Source organism: Pseudophryne corroboree, chromosome 2 (assembly GCF_028390025.1).
Source record: "Pseudophryne corroboree isolate aPseCor3 chromosome 2, aPseCor3.hap2, whole genome shotgun sequence".
Lineage (NCBI taxonomy): Eukaryota > Metazoa > Chordata > Amphibia > Anura > Myobatrachidae > Pseudophryne > Pseudophryne corroboree.
The window spans coordinates 36,104,350-36,118,671 of NC_086445.1; the positions used below are offsets into that span (position 1 = coordinate 36,104,350).

Consider the following 14,322-nt stretch of genomic DNA (forward strand, 5'->3'; position numbering starts at 1 on the left):
ACATATTGGTGCTCTCATAGGATTTCATTGTTGTGAGAAAGTCGGGTGACCAGGTGACAGACATCAGCGGCCCCCCTGTGTCAGACAGAAGCAGCGGCACCCAGAGCCCAAACATAGAGGCTCCGCCTCATGCGCCAACAGTGGAGCGGAACCGTGACAGGAATATCCAGCCACCTACTGAGGTATATCACAGAGAGACAGGAAAGGTGAGCACTCTCATTGTACATATAGCTGTGTTTTTAAATAAATTCTATACAGGCTTTTGATTGGTAACTGATTTATGTTGTGCTAAAGTGTAACAATACTGATACATCACTGGGGCACTGGTGATTGGTCAGGACGCACTCGGTAATTGATCCCTGACCCATCGTCTGCCATTGCTACCTGCAGTGGAATGTATTACACGGTACTCCTAGGTGTGGGGGTAAGTCATGTGACCAGCTCTCCTATGCTGCAGGTGCCTGGGAAGTGTAAGGATGTGGAGGTCTCGTTCTCTGTGACAGAGTGGGACTATTCAGGCGGACACAATGACGTTGTAATGGACCCTCCGCAGCTGCGTGACTCAGTGGGTAAGAGGACGTCTCTCAGGGTGTGTGATTCTATCCTGTCACTTCTCTCCGCCCCTCTCCCGGCTGTTTGGTTGCTATTGAACACTGCATTTTGGACCTAATTGGCCTCCATTCCCTCTGCATGTGGGTCCAAAGCGACTTCAACTTCCATTTAACATCTGATCATGATCTATCCCATGAAGGTTGGATGATAAACTCTTCCCCCAGTGTCTCTGGTCATGATGACCCTCGGGGGGTGACATCCCACCCAGATACACGTAACGGTGCAGGGCTGTGATTTACACCCAAGCCCTAGTGACAGGTGACCCTGTGCAGTGATATGTTCTGCTGTTATTACTAAGCATTGCTATATGGCTGTCATTGTTCTCCCCGCAGGTGAGTGTAGCTCTAGAAGCCCCCCAGGACGATGTGAGACCTCTCTGTACTCTGGGGATTATATAAAGGAAGAGAACCGGATTGTCATAGAGGATTATCAGGTAGCGGGACTGGCTGCATTATCTCTTCTGCATTATGTTACTCTCATATCCTTATCCTGTGTATCCTCTTGGTATAGACGCTCGGTGTAATAATATTTCTGTCCTTGTATGACAGGATGAGCCGGGACACGGGGTATATCACCCGCAGTGTAAGGAAGAGGAGCCCGTCCCTGATCCCACCAACTCAGGTGAGACAGCAGCGGGATTGGGGTATATAACAGATACATTGCGTCTTATTGTTTTACTATATAAATAGCTAATTGTATAAATATTACAATTAAAAATAACTTTCGACATACTGATATGTTCTAAACATTACATCTGTTATTCATAATAAGTCAGTGTCTTGCTATAACTATATACAGTGTGTAGCTATAGAGCGGTCAGATAGCAGAAGTGACAGAGCAGGTAATAGCTGTACAGTGATAAAGATTATAGTGTTTATACGCTGGGACCGTGATCAATAGGGTTGGTTGTAGGAGCGCGGGCACTGTGTTGGTGCTGGAACTGTGGGGTATAGAGGTGGTTATAGGAGCGCAGGCACTGTGTTGGTGCTGGAACTGTGGGGTATAGAGGTGGCTGTAGGAGCACAGGCACTGTGTGGATGCTGGAATTGTGGGGTGTAGAGATGGCTGTAGGAGAGCGGGCACTGTGTGGATGCTGGAACTGTGGGGTATAGAGGTGACTGTAGGAGTGCGGGCACTGTGTGGATGCTGGAACTGTGGTGTATAGAGGTGGCTGTAGGAGCGCAGGCACTGTGTGGATGCTGGAACTGTGCGGTATAGAGGTGGCTGTAGGAGCGCAGGCACTGTGTGGATGCTGGAACTGTGGGGTGTAGAGATGGCTGTAGGAGAGCGGGCACTGTGTGGATGCTGGAACTGGGGTATAGAGGTGACTGTAGGAGTGCGGGCACTGTGTGGATGCTGGAACTGTGGTGTATAGAGGTGGCTGTAGGAGAGCGGGCACTGTGTGGATGCTGGAACTGTGGGGTATAGGGGTGGCTGTAGGAGAGCAGGTACTGTGTTGGTGCTGGAACTGTGGTGTATAGACTGTGGTGGCTGTAGGAGCGCAGGCACTGTGTGGATGCTGGAACTGTGGGGTATAGAGGTGGCTGTAAGAGTGTGGGCACTGTGTGGATGCTAGAACTGTGGGGTATAGATGTGGCTGTAAGAGCGCGGGCACTGTGTGTATGCTGGAACTGTGGGGTATAGAGGTGGCTGTAGGAGAGCTGGCACTGTGTGGATGCTAGAACTGTGGGGTATAGAGGTGGCTGTAGGAGCGCGGGCACTGGATGCTGGAACTGTGGGGTATAGAGGTGGCTGTAGGAGCACGGGCACTGTGTGGATGCTGGAACTGTGGGGTATAGAGGTGGCTGTAGGAGCAAAGGCACTGTGTTGGTGCTAGAACTGTGGGGTATAGAGGTAGCTGTGGGAGCATAGGCACTGTTTGGTGCTGGAACTGTGGGGTATAGAGGTGGCTGTAGGAGCGCGGGCACTGTGTGGATGCTGGAACTGTGGGGTATAGAGGTGGCTGTAGGAGCGCGGGCACTGTGTGGATGCTGGAACTGTGGGGTATAGAGGTGGCTGTAGGAGCGCGGGCACTGTGTGGATGCTGGAACTGTGGGGTATAGAGGTGGCTGTAGGAGCGCGGGCACTGTGTGGATGCTGGAACTGTGGGGTATAGAGGTGGCTGTAGGAGTTTGGGCAGATTAGGACCCTCTGTCAGTGTTATGTAGTGTAGTCGGTGCTGGGCCTGAGGAGGAGGAGCCTGTATGTGTGTGGTGTTCCCAGTTATAGGAGAATAGTCGCTGCCACCACCAGGCTCCTTCCCCTGCATCGGGAACTACTTACTACTTCGTGTGTGTACCTGCTGCGGCGCCTCCTTGCTGGGTCCTCATGGCTGGTTATTGTGGGTCCTGGCTGCTGCATAGTAATCAGAGCAATATACACAGCACAGGACAGCCGGGGGATGGCTGAGTGTTGGGTCTTATCTGTAGGTACCAGAGGTACAGCAGGTGCAGGCGTGTTGCCTGGGCGAGTAGTGTAACATGGGACATTTCTGCCATTGTCTATACACTTACACAAGTTACTATGCGGTAATTGTGGCCACTGTTCCTGTAACATGTCCAGGCTGAGTCAGTGTGTGACCTACATGTAACCTTGTACTCGGGGGCAGGCGGTGGTCTCCTCATTACTCAGTAGGGAAGTCCTCACCTCCCCACTGACTGTACATAGAATAAGTATACTTACTGTAATGTCCTGTATCCATTCCCCGCAGGTGGGTGCAGCTCTAGAAATCCCGCAGACCCCTGTGAGACCCCTCTGTACTCTCCGGGCTGTATAGAGGAAGAGAACAGGACTGTGACACAGGAATATCAGGTAGAGGAACCTGCTCTGACCTCTCCTCCTCGCACAGCCGCTCCTCATATTGCAGGATATAGTGTTATTCCCATGTCCCCGCCCTGTGTGTGATTCCTATAGAGATGTCCCGTGTAACGTGTGGGTGGGACACGTATGTGACACATGTTCTTGTATGACAGGATGAGCCGGGACACGTGATATATCACCGGCAGTGTAAGGAAGAGGCCGTTCCTGCTGAGATCAGCCCAGGTGAGAGAGACGCAGACGCTCTGGGGATATAATATTGCTGTATGGGGAGAAGTATTTATATTACTTGAGATGTCGTAATATGTTTTTGTGGTAAACACGGTAACAGATGATGCTCACACGGGTTTTGCTGAACCACTTTGCTGCAGTTTTTTTTTTTTTAAGTAATGTTTATTGAGCATAATAGAAAAAAGTTACACCAATCAGATCTAACATCTCCATAAGTGACACGATATACACAACAATATAGACAACAAATTCTGAAGGCGATGATAGTGATCTGAAATAGAACTTAACAATTTATTTATTTTTATTTCAAGAGGGGGAGAGCAATCAAATCAATAACCAGAACTGTGTATAAAAAAAGGGAGGAGACACGAAGAAAAGAAAAATAGAGGAGCAGAGGAATATAGGGCTTGAGGAGGAATGGGAGAGAGGAATAAAGGAATAAAAGAGGAGAAGAGGAATATGAGAATAGAAGAATGAAGAATAGAAGGGTGGAAGGATAGAAGGATAGCCAGCCAAGGTGTGCGTGCATCTTTAGTTCTAGGTGAAATTAAATTAAATGGTTGCCAGAGGGGGGTTCGGCCTCATAGTAAGTAGACCAGGGAGTCCAAACGCGAGCAAATTGAGTTGGAGTATCATGAATAATTGAGGATATTCGTTCCAATCTGTAGGTCGACCAGATTGCGTTGATAGTGGCAGGTAAGGGGGAGGGGTAATCCACTTCCAGTTTGCAGTCATTTGGCCCTTAGCTGTATTGATAATGTGGGTGATCAATTTATGCGTGGGTTGTGGGAGGTGGGAAATCGGTCTAGCCAAAAGTGTAAATAAGGGTGAAGAAGACGTATCAAAGTCACTAATATTTTTAATTAACTTATATATTTCCTTCCAGTACTGACTTATAGAAGGGCATGTCCACCAAATGTGTAAAAAAAAAAAAGTCCCTCTTTGGCCCGGAGATCGAGCATTTCGATATTACCTGTTTAATTTGGGACCATTCCGCAGGAGTTTGCTCCTCACCTACATCCTTTTCCCAGGCCAATTCATGAGATTCTTTGTGGGGGTTGAATGTGGGATAATAGGATTTGATACAGAGATTAAATGAACCCTTTAGATGACTGGTGGTGACGACAGAGGGATTCTATAGTTGAAGTGGAAGTAGTCGCAGTAGGACGCTCGAGGGAGTGATAGAAATGCCGAATTTGTAAAAATTGGAAAAAGACCCTGTGGGGGAGATTAAAACTGGATTGTAGACTAGTAAAATCTGGGAAGGTGTGTAGAGGGGCAACGTCCACAGGGAATAAGAGGTTATGGTTAGTCCATAACTTGAACTGACGGTGATCCATACCTGGAAGGAGGGCAGGGTTGTTTCAGAGGGGTTGAAACGAACGAAGTTTCTAGAAATGTGTACAAAAATCCCAGATGGATAATGAGAACCGTACTGTAGGGAGGAGGCAGATAGAGATTGGCCGGGTAGTGGGGGAACACCATACGAGGGCAGAGGGAGAATAAACTGAGAGTGTGTGGGCTTCAATGTACGTCCAAACTTTCTGATTTGGAGGGGCATGCCAGTGTATGCAGGAGGTCAATTGAACGGCCCGAAAATATTTAAGGAGATCAGGAATGCCCATATCCCCAGAGTGTTAGTGTTTCCGTAATATTCGCATTTTAACTCTCGGTTTCTTACCTGCCCATATAAAATTTGAGATCTCATGTAGCAAAATTTTGAAGGTTGGTGTAGGGATATGAATAGGGAATGTTTGCCAGAGGTACAATAAACGGGGGAGAACATTCATTTTGACCACCGCAGAGCGACCAAACCACGAGATAAACTGTTTGTCCCTGTCAGGTCCGGGTGTTTTTGTGAATCCGTTAACCTGGAACCAACCACAGGGGTAGGTGCTGTGGTATGAAGAAAACAGGGAGGACGAAGGAAGTTCCGTTTCATATATTTATTAAAGTAACAATTCAGTAAGGAGTTAAATGACTAGTTGTTAATCATCATTATACTGAAGTATTGCAGGAATGACAGAAATAATATGCAAGAGAAAACTCAGAAATAAATAAAAGAAATGTTCATGGAAACATATGCAAAAACAAGCTGAAGAATAAATGTTGAATTGTCCAAATATAAACAGGCTTTGATGCTGAACTGCAGATTGTGTTTAACTGGTTAATGCAGACATGGAGAATTAACTGTAAGAATTTGCAATGGAGTTTTAAGAGTTAACTGAGAGACTGTGAAGAATTATCCTTGTAATGACAACATAGAAAAAGTACTGAATTGGGTTACTTGCGGGTTCCGGAGATCACTGTGAAACTGTAGTAGATGGCGAGGTGATGAATGGGTTAAATGCAGAGTTGAACAAACGAACAGCTGAGGGAATTGGAATCCTCCAGACTTTGTATGATAGGCAGACAGACAAGGTAACCTCATGCAGGACACTGGGAATCCAAGTATTTCCAATAGGTGTGCAATTGACTGATAGCACAATGGAGAGCCGGTAGATCTTTGGCAGTGAAGGCTGCAAAACGGACCTCTGGGAACGGAGGCGATATCTGGACCACGGGAATCACACAGGAATGCACGGAGAGAGTTCAGAGCTAGAGCACAGCTTTGATACAACAAAGCACTGGCCCAGAGTGACATAATCCCAGCCTACTTAAAGGCAGCACAAGCACGGGATTGGCTTACACCTGCCCACAGGTGTTTTCACAAGTGCTCAGTATTAGCTATTTGGTCTCCAACATGGCCACCTCCTATACAGCAGACACACTGCAGTGCCTTAGGCCATTTGGTCCCCGCACTCACAGTTCCCAGACTCTGCATTACCTGTGCCATTGATCACGCCGTGTCCCCACACGGGCGCACAGCACCGCGAGCAACCGCACTGGCAATGGATGAACCCCAGAACCCGCAAAGGTGAGAGACCGGTTCGTGACAGTACCCCCTCTTCTACGGGTGGTCTCCGAACACCTTTGAACCTTGTCAGGATTTTTGAAGAAGTATTTCTGTACCAGTCTTGGAGCATGAACATCTTCAGAGAAAACCCAGGATCTCTCCTCCGGGCCGTAACCCTTCCAGTCGACCAGAAACTGTAAACGTCCATATCGGGAACGTGAGTCCACAATCTCTTTAACTTCAAATTCCTCATTCTGCAAAGAGTGAACTTTAGGAGATTTGGACTGGGTAGTACGGAACTTATTGAGAATCAAAGGCTTCAGTAAAGATGTATGAAAGGCGTTAGGAATTCTCAAAGACGGTGGCAGCTTGACTTTGTATGACACAGGGTTGAGTACCTTTACAATGGGAAATGGACCAATAAACCTGGGAGCAAATTTCTTAGAAGGAACTTTGAACTTGAGATTGCGTGTAGAAATCCAAACTTGGTCTCCCACTTTGTAATTCGGTACAGCTTTACGTTTTTTATCTGCAAAAGATTTATAACGAGCGGAAGTTTTGACCAAGGACTTACGTACACAACTCCAGATGCTAGATAGACGTTGAAGCTCTTGATCTGCCGCTGGGACCTCTAGGGCTGGCAATGGATGAAACTCTGGCACACGAGGATGAAAGCCGAAGTTAATATAAAAGGGCGTAGATTCTGAAGATGAATGGAAGAGATTATTATGAGCAAATTCTGCCAATGGAAGGTAGTCAACCCAGTCATCCTGTGAGGACGATATATATAGCCGGAGAAATGTTTCAAGGTCTTGGTTGACTCTCTCAGTTTGTCCATCTGTCTGAGGATGATATGCAGAAGAAAAGTTCAACTTGACATTTAAAGATGAACAAAGCGACCTCCAAAACTTGGCCACAAACTGTGTTCCCCGATCAGAAACAATTTCTCGAGGAAGGCCATGCAACTTGAAGATTTCAGAGATGAACAATCTGGCTAGTAAAGGGGCTGATGGTAACCCAGTTAATGGAATGAAATGTGCCATTTTCGAAAATCGATCCACTATCACCCAAATGGTATTTCGCCCTTTTGATGGGGGTAGATCGGTCACGAAATCCATTGAGATATGAGTCCATGGTTGTTTGGGTATGGATAGTGGATGTAACAAACCTGGTGGAGAACTTCTTGGACTCTTATGTTGGGCACATTTAGGACATGCTGCTATAAACTCTTGGACATCGGCTTTGAGACGTGGCCACCAATAAGACTGTTGAATAAACTTGAGAGTCTTTAGAACCCCAGGATGACTCATGAAGGAAGAGGAGTGAGCCCAGGTAAGCAGCCGTTTTCGAAGACTTGTGGCGACAAAGGTCTTGCCAGGCGGAGGAACTGGAGAGGTTCGAGTCATTAAAAAGGACCTAGGATTCACAATGGCTTGATTCGTGGTAGCATCATTTAATTCAGAAGAAGCAAAGGACCGGGAAAGGGCATCTGCCTTTTTGTTCTGAGACCCTGGACGATAGGTGAGTTTGAAATCAAATCGTGAGAAGAAAAGCGCCCATCGGGCTTGTCGTGGATTCAAACACTGAGCTGACTGCAGATACAGAAGATTCTTATGATCAGTATAAACTGTAATGCGATGTTGAGCTCCTTCTAGAAGGTATCTCCACTCCTCAAATGCCAACTTGATGGCAAGTAACTCTTGCTCACCGATTGCATAATTACGTTCTGCCGGGAGGAACTTACGGGAGAAATATCCGCAGGGATGGACCTTTTTATCTTCAAAGACTTGTGACAACACAGCTCCTACTGCTTCTGTAGATGCATCCACCTCTAGTAGAAAGGGACGATTCAGATCAGGCTGTCGAAGAATGGGGGCTGACACAAAGGCTTGCTTTAAATCAGAGAAGGCTTTGATTGCTTCTGAAGACCAGTTCGTTTGCTCCCTTACGAGTTAGGGCTGTGATGGGAGCAGCTAACGTAGAATAATTCTTAATGAATCTCCTATAGAAATTAGCAAAGCCGAGAAATCGCTGAATCCCCTTGAGAGTTGTAGGAGTGGACCAATCTCGGATAGCTTGTACCTTACCGGGATCCATACATAGCTCTGATCCAGAAATGATGTAACCAAGGAACGGTATGGAAGATACTTCAAAAGTGCACTTCTCTAACTTACAATAAAGTTGATTTTTCCTCAGACGTGTCAGTACCTCTTTAACTTGGTGACGGTGAGACTTTATATCCCTAGAGAATATTAGGATATCATCCAGGTACACTACTAGACACTTGTAGAGAAGATCACGAAAAAGTTCATTCACATAGCTTTGAAAAACTGCAGGTGCATTACAAAGACCGAAAGGCATTACAAGGTATTCGTAATGCCCATCCCGGGTATTAAAAGCAGTCTTCCACTCGTCCCCTTCTCGGATGCGGATTAAATTGTAGGCCCCTCGGAGATCCAGTTTTGTAAACACAGTAGCTCCTTTTACCCGGTCAAATAATTCTGGAATTAAGGGTAATGGATACTTGTTTTTCACAGTGATCTCATTGAGTCCACGGTAATCTATGCATGGTCGTAACCCACCGTCCTTCTTCTTAACGAAAAAGAATCCGGCTCCTGCAGGTGAAGAAGATGGTCTGATAAATCCTTTGGTTAGATTTTCTTGTATATAATCAGACATAGCTTGCGTCTCTGGGATGGATAGCGGATAAATTCGTCCCCTAGGAGGTGTTTTACCCGGAACCAGGACAATTGGGCAGTCCCATTCGCGATGAGGAGGTAGAGAGTCTGCTGCTTGTTTACTGAAAACATCCGCAAAGGATTGATACACCGGAGGTAGGTCGGGAAGGCTGATTGACCGGAGAGGTACAATTGAGGCTAAACAGTTCTTGGTACAAGATTTACCCCATGAAAGGACTTCCATGGTTTGCCAATTAAGTTGAGGGTTATGTTTCTGCAGCCAAGGTAAACCAAGTATCACATCTTGAGAGGCTTTGGGAATCACGTAGAAGGAGAGGTATTCGGAATGGAGCACACCAACTTTCATCTTGAGACATACGGTTCGATGAGTAATTATACCATCTGGAATTCGACTTCCATCCACTGCTGTAACGGCAACTGCTGCTTCCAGAGGCATGGTTTGAACTTTAGACCGCATGACAAAGGCTGAGGAGATGAAGTTCTCGGCTGCCCCAGAATCTAGGAGAGCTGAAACTTTCACTGTAGAACTTGGCACTTCTAATTGAATAGACAAGGTCGGCTCTTTCCCAGAACGTGATTCTAGAGTAACTCCTAGCTTAACCTCTCTTGAATAAGCTAGGAGCGAGAGTTTCCCGGTCGGAGTTTGCAGAATTTAACTAAGTGTTCAGAGGACCCACAGTACATGCAGAGGTTACCCTGTCGACGACGAAGTCGTTCCTCTTCTGTGAGGCGAGAGCGCCCAATCTGCATAGGTTCGTCTGTCGTTACCGGAGACTGTGATGAAGAATCTTGTCGAGGCCTAGGATGATAACGTGGACTGGATCGCTCTGCCCTGGATTTCTCTAAACATCGCTCCCTGTAGCGTAGGTCAAGTTTGTTACAGAGAGAAATCAATTCATCCAGTTTAGTTGGCACATCCCGGATAGTTAAATCGTCCTTGATTCTCTCAGAAAGTCCATTCCAAAACGCGGCGATCAGGGCCTCCTCATTCCAGTTTAACTCTGAAGACAACGTGCGAAACTGAACAATATATTGATTGACAGGACGTAAACCTTGACGTAGACGGAGAATCTCCAAAGATGCTGAGGTGGTCCTGCCGGGTTCGTCAAAGATTCTCCGGAAAGAAGATACAAACTCTTTGTAATTAGAGAGGATAGGATCACCTCTCTCCCATAATGGTGATGCCCACTCCAGAGCCTGACCGGAGAGGAGGGCAATAATATATGCGACCTTAGAACGAGCTGATGGGAAACTGGCGGACATCAGTTCGAACTGGATCTCGCATTGATTCAGGAATCCCCTGCAAAGTTTTGGAGTTCCGTCAAACTTACTCGGAGAGGGTAACTGCAAGCGGGACGTAGGCAGCATCACAGGAGAAGCTGTAGTGGTAACTGGGACAACCGGAGTTGGAATCTGGACTTGAGACGTTTTAATTGCTGTATGAAGAGTCTCTAAACGGTCTGCCATAGTTTGCATAAACTGCACTATTTGTGTCTGTATAGACTCCTGGTTTTCCAGACGGGAAAGGATATTTGACGTAGCACCGCCTCCTGCGAATTGGTCACTTGACGGATCCATGTGGCCAGTGCTTACTGTCAGGTCCGGGTGTTTTTGTGAATCCGTTAACCTGGAACCAACCACATGGGTAGGTGCTGGGGTATGAAGAAAACAGGGAGGACGAAGGAAGTTCCGTTTCATATATTTATTAAAGTAACAATTCAGTAAGGAGTTAAATGACTAGTTGTTAATCATCATTATACTGAAGTATTGCAGGAATGACAGAAATAATATGCAAGAGAAAACTCAGAAATAAATAAAAGAAATGTTCATGGAAACATATGCAAAAACAAGCTGAAGAATAAATGTTGAATTGTCCAAATATAAACAGGCTTTGATGCTGAACTGCAGATTGTGTTTAACTGGTTAATGCAGACATGGAGAATTAACTGTAAGAATTTGCAATGGAGATTTAAGAGTTAACTGAGAGACTGTGAAGAATTATCCTTGTAATGACAACATAGAAAAAGTACTGAATTGGGTTACTTGCGGGTTCCGGAGATCACTGTGAAACTGTAGTAGATGGCGAGGTGATGAATGGGTTAAATGCAGAGTTGAACAAACGAACAGCTGAGGGAATTGGAATCCTCCAGACTTTGTATGATAGGCAGACAGACAAGGTAACCTCATGCAGGACACTGGGAATCCAAGTATTTCCAATAGGTGTGCAATTGACTGATAGCACAATGGAGAGCCGGTAGATCTTTGGCAGTGAAGGCTGCAAAACGGACCTCTGGGAACGGAGGCGATATCTGGACCACGGGAATCACACAGGAATGCACGGAGAGAGTTCAGAGCTAGAGCACAGCTTTGATACAACAAAGCACTGGCCCAGAGTGACATAATCCCAGCCTACTTAAAGGCAGCACAAGCACGGGATTGGCTTACACCTGCCCACAGGTGTTTTCACAAGTGCTCAGTATTAGCTATTTGGTCTCCAACATGGCCACCTCCTATACAGCAGACACACCGCAGTGCCTTAGGCCATTTGGTCCCCGCACTCACAGTTCCCAGACTCTGCATTACCTGTGCCATTGATCACGCCGTGTCCCCACACGGGCGCACAGCACCGCGAGCAACCGCACTGGCAATGGATGAACCCCAGAACCCGCAAAGGTGAGAGACCGGTTCGTGACAGTCCCATGCCGATAGGTCTGATTTGATGGAAGCCAGCAATCTCGGGAAGTTAGCAGCATATAGCTGTCTATACAATTTAGTGAGGTAAACACACAAGTATTTTAGGATTGGTCAGAGTCAGGATTATGTTGTCTATATATAATGCTATGTTATGATACAAGTGCCCCACTGCTATACCCGTGATACTTTTTATTTAGTCTGATCTTCGCAGCCAGCGGTTCCATGACAAGGGCGTATAATAGGGCAGCCCTTGCAGGTTCTTTTGTTAATCCAAAAAGGATCGGATGAAGCGCCATTTACCAATACCGAAGCCGTTTGGTTATTATAAAGAGAATTAACCCCCATGGAGAAAGGCGCCCTCAAATCCCATATTAGAAAAAGTCTGTTGCAAAAAAGGCCAAGCTGCTCTGTCAAAGGCTTTTTCGGCGTCGAGCGCCACCGCCAAAGCTGACACTGAGCGGTTCATCATGTGGATGAGGTTTATCAGTCATCTTGTATTGTCGGATGCCTTTCTATTGGGAATGAAGCCCACTTGATCTGGATTGATCAAAGATGGGAGCATAGGGGCGAGTCGCAAAGCAAGAATTTTAGCAAAAAGCTTTTGGCCAACATTCAGGAGAGAGATTGGCCTGTAGTTGCCAATCTCTGTGGGGTCTTTCTGGGGTTTTGGGATGACTGTTATGTTGGCCCTGGTGGTGGCATCATCGAGCGATCCGCCCTCGAATAGCAAATTAAGCAGAGGACAAAGAATGGGAAGTAGAGGTTCAGTAAACTTTTTGTAGTAAAGGGCAGTGATTCTGTCTGGGCCTGGTGCAGCAGAGCGGCGCAGTAGTTTAATAGCTGCTCTAATTTCCGCATCAGTAATCGTCGAGTTAAGAGTGTGAAGTTAAGTCGTGGATAGTTTGGGAAGAGAGCAGGAGTCTAAGTAATGAGAGATAGAGACGAGATCCGAAGGTGAGGTGGTGGAGTTAAGGAAGAGGTTATAGAGAGATTTGTTAAACTGCTGAAATTGCCGTGTTATGACTTGGGGGTCATGGTTGGTGCTGTTGAGACGTTTCGGTGAGTGAATTCGGTTACAAGTGCGTTTGGCGCAGAGTTTACAACCTAACAGGGTGTCGGCTTTGCAGACTTTTCGTAAAAAGTTTGACGAACCCATAATAGATTTAGCTGCTTTTCTCGAAAGGATTTGTGACAACGGTCCATTGACAGCGAGGATCTTGAGATACATGCGTTTTTTTGGGTACCTGTGATGGAGATCTGTCAGGAAGGCTAGAGACGTCTCGAGTTCTAAAAATCGAGCCTGTTCTGCTTTTTTGTGTGAAGCCACTAAGCTGATAAGGGTACCTCGTAGGGTAGCCTTATGGGCTTCCCACAGAGTGGGAGGGGAAATATCTGAGGTGGCATTGCTAGTAAAAAATTCTGTGAGAGCTGCAGTGAGGTCTACAATATTGGACTGTTTTAAAAGAAGGGATTCGTTAAGTCGCCAGTGACAGGTAGGTCGGGGGACAAATTGGGCGGAAATTTCCAATTCCATGGCAAAATGGTCGGAGTAAAGGGAGGATCTGAGCGCCAATAAGTGTCTGGGTAGTGGCACTATCAACGAAAAGATAATCTATACAAGTGTGCAGATTATGAGGGGGGGGATAGTGTGTAGATCCTCAAGCAGTGGGGTATTGAACGCTCCATTCATCATAGAGATCACTAAGGGCAAATTGCGAGAGAAGCAGCTTAGATGTTTTGGCGTGTCTAGGAGAAGTATGAGGGGAGTGAGATCTGTCAAGGTTGGGATCTAAGATTGTATTAAAATCTCCACCTAGAGTACAGTATAATAGTGAGTCCTCTGGGTAGCCGGGTAAGGAGGTTGAAGAAGGTAGCGTAAAGGGAGCCCTGTTGCTCATTAGGGGCATATGCTGAGGCTAAGATGATGGGGACTTGATTAAATGTTCCTGTGAGAATAAGCAAACGGCTTTGCGGATCTGAGATAGTGTCATGTATAGTGATAGGTGTATTGTGATGAATCATGATCGCAGTAACCCCGCCGTTTAGCATTCATCGAAGAGTAGAATATATTCGGTTATTGTTTAGAAGAGAGAGAGGGATGAGGAGTTTTGAGGTGGGTCTCTTGTAGCATGATTATATTAGATTTACGTCGGTGAAAATATTGAATAGCCATGGCCCTTTTAGTGGGAGAGTTGAGGCCGTTTACATTAAGAGTTAGAACTGTGAGCTTCATGGGGGGGTCAAAATACAACAGACAAAGCAGTAAGAGAAAGCAACGCCTCGACTGGCTAGTGAGGTTAGAGTGGAGGCAACTAAAAGGGGCCAAAGAGAGGGAGATAGAGAAAGAAAGCAGGTAAAGAAGAAAGGCGACCT

The 14,322-nt window shown here is 46.3% G+C and overlaps 1 protein-coding gene across 5 annotated transcripts in view; it reads left to right on the forward strand.

Moving 5' to 3' along the window:
• LOC134995815 (oocyte zinc finger protein XlCOF7.1-like) overlaps positions 1 to 14,322 on the forward strand; it is a 96,109-nt gene that overhangs the window by 14,000 nt on the left and 67,787 nt on the right. For 4 of the 5 annotated variants that reach the window (XM_063951134.1, XM_063951142.1, XM_063951135.1 and 1 more), the window contains exons 3-8: positions 21 to 206; positions 458 to 569; positions 945 to 1,045; positions 1,161 to 1,233; positions 3,323 to 3,423; positions 3,585 to 3,654. In XM_063951134.1, coding sequence (XP_063807204.1) covers positions 21 to 206; positions 458 to 569; positions 945 to 1,045; positions 1,161 to 1,233; positions 3,323 to 3,423; positions 3,585 to 3,654 — 643 coding nt within the window. The remainder of the gene's footprint in view (positions 1 to 20; positions 207 to 457; positions 570 to 944; positions 1,046 to 1,160; positions 1,234 to 3,322; positions 3,424 to 3,584; positions 3,655 to 14,322) is intronic. The other variant, XM_063951137.1, reaches the window with a different exon arrangement.